Here is a 4,237-nt window from a genome sequence, read left to right as displayed (position 1 = left end):
TCTCTCTCTCTCTCTCTTCTTTCTTTCGTTTTTCTCTTCTCTCCACTCCTGTCGACGACTCTCATCGCTACCACCACCATCATCCACCACCTCCTTTTTCTCCTCCTCCTCCTCCACCTCCACCTCCACCTCCTCCTCCTCCTCCTCCTCCTCTTGCCATCGCCTTCCGCTACGGCGGCGGTCCTCTCGGTCCACGCTCTTCCTTAATTCAGTCCAATGAGAGCCGCTCTTCGATTCGTCACACCCGCTACGAATCGCCGTCGTGCACCATTTTCAAGTGATTTTTCAAAAAGTTTGCCCCCTCGCAAACTCCTCTCTTTCTATCACTTCTTTTTCAATCTCTTAATCTCTCTCTACCTCTCTCTAACTCTGTCTGTCTTTCTCCGTCTGTCTCTCCGTCTGTCTTTCTCTTTCTCTTTCTTTCTTTAACCCCAGGACATCAACCTTAAGATTCAACCGATAATCACCTATGAAACTCTGATTTTCTCTCTTCCTTCTTCTTCTTCTTCTTTTTTTCTTATTCCTTTTCTTTCTCCCATTCTTTTCTTTTCCTTTTCCTCTCCTTCGTAATCTCCGTTCACCAGTCGTATTTTTTCAATGAGCAAACAGGCAGTGTCGCAAAGCATAGCGTAGCGAGCAAAGTGTCGTAACGGTGTTACTCGATGGGTGAGAGTTGTTCACTTAAGAGAAACGTTCTGAAAGGAGAAAAAAATAAGAAAATTATCGGATAACAGAGGAATTAAAAAAGGAGAAGAAAAAAAAACAAAAGAGAACGAAGAAAAGGAAGAAGAAGAAGAAGAAGAAGAAGAAGAAGAAGAAGAAGAAAGAAACTTGGAATTTACATACTTTGAAAAACGAACGATATCGTCATTTAACGACATTATCAATTCCAAAGTTCAACCGATAAGAAATATTCCAAAGGATTCACCTGGTCCCCAGTGTCCTCCATTGAGGAACGAACCACTTCTTCTTCGAGTTCTTCTTAGACATGAGTTTCAACAGTCAAGACGCCGCGACTCACGAAGGAAATGTCTCGTACCAGTCGCAACGCGAACCGGTTGCGCGCTCTTAAAATAGTTTCTCACGCGTAGGTAACTGGTACGAGCGAGCTCCTGTTCGCTGGAAATACGCCGATAGATGTGGAAGGTAAATATCGATATAATCCAAATGCGCACCGTCTCTCTGCGAGATCAGAGGTGAGTAGTTAAGTGCGCGCGCGAGAGAGAGAGAGAGAGAAAGAGAGAGAGAGAGAGAGAGAGAGAGAGAGAGGGAGTAAGAGATCTCTCGATCGCGTCCAGATCGAGAGATCCGATCGTTCGAGACGATCCAGAAAGATTTTTTTCAACATCTAGAAACTTTCGTCGACCATAAACTTTTTCTTCTTTCTTCATTTTTTCCATCTTTTTTTTTTTTTTTTTTTAATCTTTCCGTAATTAACGAAAGATGAAACTGTTTGGAAAATAATTGTTTCTATGAATTGGATACGACGTTGATACGAAAAAATTATTGATTCGATCCTTGGTAAACGAAGATCGGTGATACTTGTACGTCGATCGTTTGGTATAAATAAATACGATTTATTAAGGATTAAAAAGACAAACAGACTTCGGTCCTTCGCCTATTCGCATTTTATGCGACCACGATAGGTACACACACACACACACACACCGTTGCCTTTCATCCACGGAGTCGATTGCCGTTTGTTATTGAAGTTATTCCATCGCCTCGGGCCAGAACAAGGCGAGGCTCTAACAAGCACGCGTCTGTCCATGACGATGACGGACATCGTCTATGCTTCGATCGAAATGGAATTTCTATAGAGCCATCGGGTACGCATCGGCGCGTCTTCAACGTAAACAATCTAATTACTATTTCACCTGTAAGAATAATCGATAAAACCTTATTGGTCACACTCTTCTTCGTTTCAACGATCGACGATTCGAGTTAGCATATGTTTATAAGAAAAGGATAACCCGCGGGAGATAAATTGTAAATCCTTCGTAAAAACCCGAAAAAATTCCTATTCCGATCACTAATCCAATAATAAATATTATTCCGTCATTTCAAAATCGTGTGTAATTAACCTTCCGAGTACGTATAATCGTTTCTATATCACTAAGGGTTGCTAAGGAGGAAGAGAGAAAGAAGATTAATGGAGTAGCGTCGATCAGTGTGTTAGACACGCTCTAACATAAAAGAAGAATACTCGATAATTGGTTGAAAGTCGTCGTTATCGTCGTCATCGTCGTCGTAAAAGTCGTACTACTCCACTCCATTCAACGGTGCGACACCATGATGTCTCTCGGTTTACGTTGGAACCTTTTTAAAATTAAAGTGGGGATCCAGGTTTGAAAAGCTGAACTAAACGCCGGTCCTGTTAGTCGTCCCGTTAAAGTCTTCGAGACTACGCGTCTAAACGAAAACTTTATAGCGTATCGGAGTTTTCATTTTCTTTTTGAAAGTATGTAAAATATGACAATTTGTTCTCGATCGAAATGAATTTTCACATAAATTTATTCCGTCGTCAATACGCCCGTTCATTCCTGTCACGCGCATATGTGTTTTCGAGTTAGTGACTCACCTTATTATTTTATATATATATATATATATATATATATATATATATATATATATCGTAAAATGTGGTTATATTCGATATAAATAGACATTTAATTGGCACCTTAAGAAGATACAACTGTATTCAACGTAATTGCATTGCATTGGATTATGACGTGTGCGCGATTTAATATGCGATCTATCGATTCACGTCGATTCATCGTCGATCATTCCTATGATCCTATATTTTCTGAAACGTTTCATCTCGATTCCTCGTTGTTATTTAAAAATCAATAATAATCGCGAATGTTCTTAACAATGCGTTAATACTGAGCGCGATATCTTAACGATTACATTCGGTTCTCATATAACACGAGAAAGTGTAGATGTCGGAGATAAATTTTTGTAACTATGATCGCACGCAACCGATATTCATGACAGTTTAAAAGTATTGAATTAAATGAGAAACACGTACAATCTGTACAATTCTTGATCGATATCATACAAGTTGAAAAAAATGTTAATTACGTCGGTATAAATGAAAAGCTATGAAAAAAGATAAAAAGATAAAAAAAAAAAAAAAGAACAGAAAAAAATATCCTAAGGATTCAATGAAATATTAAATGTAAAACAATTCTTAAATCTAAAACATTCGATCTTCATATACGATGAGAAAATGTAAGCGTATCAATGTATTACTGATTTAATTTTTAACTATGATCGTACGTGCGAATGATTCCTCTGTGAAAAAGAAGAAAAGAAAAAAAGAAACAAAAAAAAAAAAAACAACAACAACAACAACAACAACAGAAAAAGATATCGAAAGAATCAAATGAGATATTGAATCTAAAATTAATTCCATTCGTTTTCATATACGAACGAGGAAATGTAAACACATCAAAGTATAGTTTTAACTATGATCGCACGCGCGTAAGTGATTCTTCTTCTATGACAGTTGAAAAGTACGACGCAATCGGACTCCGGTTTAACGCGTAGTCCAGTATTCGCATTGGACTGAAATTTTCGTTCTTTTCTCTCTCACACGTACAATCTCTCTCTCTCTCTCTCTCTCTCTCTGTCTCTCTCCACGAAGTACTGACTCACGTTCATGAATATTCTTAATAATCTTAATCGAGCGTTATCGTCGTAATCAACGTGTGTCGTCGGCCGAAACGTTGAAAAAGACGCGAACTGCCTGGCTCTTACTCTCTCTCTCTCTCTCTCTTTCTCTTTCTTTCTCTTTCTTTCTCTCTCTGTCTCTCTCTTTTTCTCTCTTTGTTTTTCTTTCTCTTTCTCTCTCTATCTCTATCTCTTTCTTTCTTGCTTGGCATCGACTTGTTCATAGCGCATCGTGCAAATAATGAATTCCATTCACGAATTTTGTTCAGAACACGATGACGTGCCGGAGCGCGCTGATCACCGCGTTTACCATCGGAATTCTTCTCCTGGCGACTAGAACGGATTACTCGGAAGCCTGCAACGAAGCGATCTGTGCAAGCGTCGTTAGTAAGTGCATGCTCACTCAAAGTTGTAAATGCGACCTCGTCACCTGTACTTGCTGCAAAGAGTGTTTCTCATGTCTCAGCTATCTCTACGACGAGTGTTGCTCTTGCGTTGGTAAGTTCTATAAAAGAAAAGAAAAGGAAAAGGAGAAAAAAACATCCGTCTCACTTCTTCACCC

The 4,237-nt window shown here is 39.1% G+C and overlaps 1 protein-coding gene across 6 annotated transcripts in view; it reads left to right on the top strand.

The window, feature by feature from the left end:
• The first annotated feature begins 256 nt into the window (after window positions 1–256).
• LOC122631320 (twisted gastrulation protein homolog 1-A-like) overlaps window positions 257–4,237 on the top strand; it is a 5,523-nt gene continuing 1,542 nt past the window's right edge. The window contains exons 1-2 of one of the 6 annotated variants that reach the window (XM_043816902.1): window positions 257–277; window positions 3,945–4,173. In XM_043816902.1, the coding sequence (XP_043672837.1) occupies window positions 3,951–4,173 (223 nt within the window). In that variant the 5' untranslated portion in view covers window positions 257–277; window positions 3,945–3,950. Of the gene's footprint in view, window positions 278–688; window positions 1,147–2,115; window positions 2,462–2,687; window positions 2,707–3,334; window positions 3,487–3,944; window positions 4,174–4,237 lie in introns of those variants that run through there. The other 5 variants (XM_043816903.1, XM_043816898.1, XM_043816900.1 and 2 more) reach the window with 5 other exon arrangements.

This window comes from Vespula pensylvanica, chromosome 8, assembly GCF_014466175.1.
Source record: "Vespula pensylvanica isolate Volc-1 chromosome 8, ASM1446617v1, whole genome shotgun sequence".
Lineage (NCBI taxonomy): Eukaryota > Metazoa > Arthropoda > Insecta > Hymenoptera > Vespidae > Vespula > Vespula pensylvanica.
The sequence above is the reverse complement of the archived record's forward strand: the minus strand, read 5'-3'. Positions and strand labels throughout refer to the sequence as shown.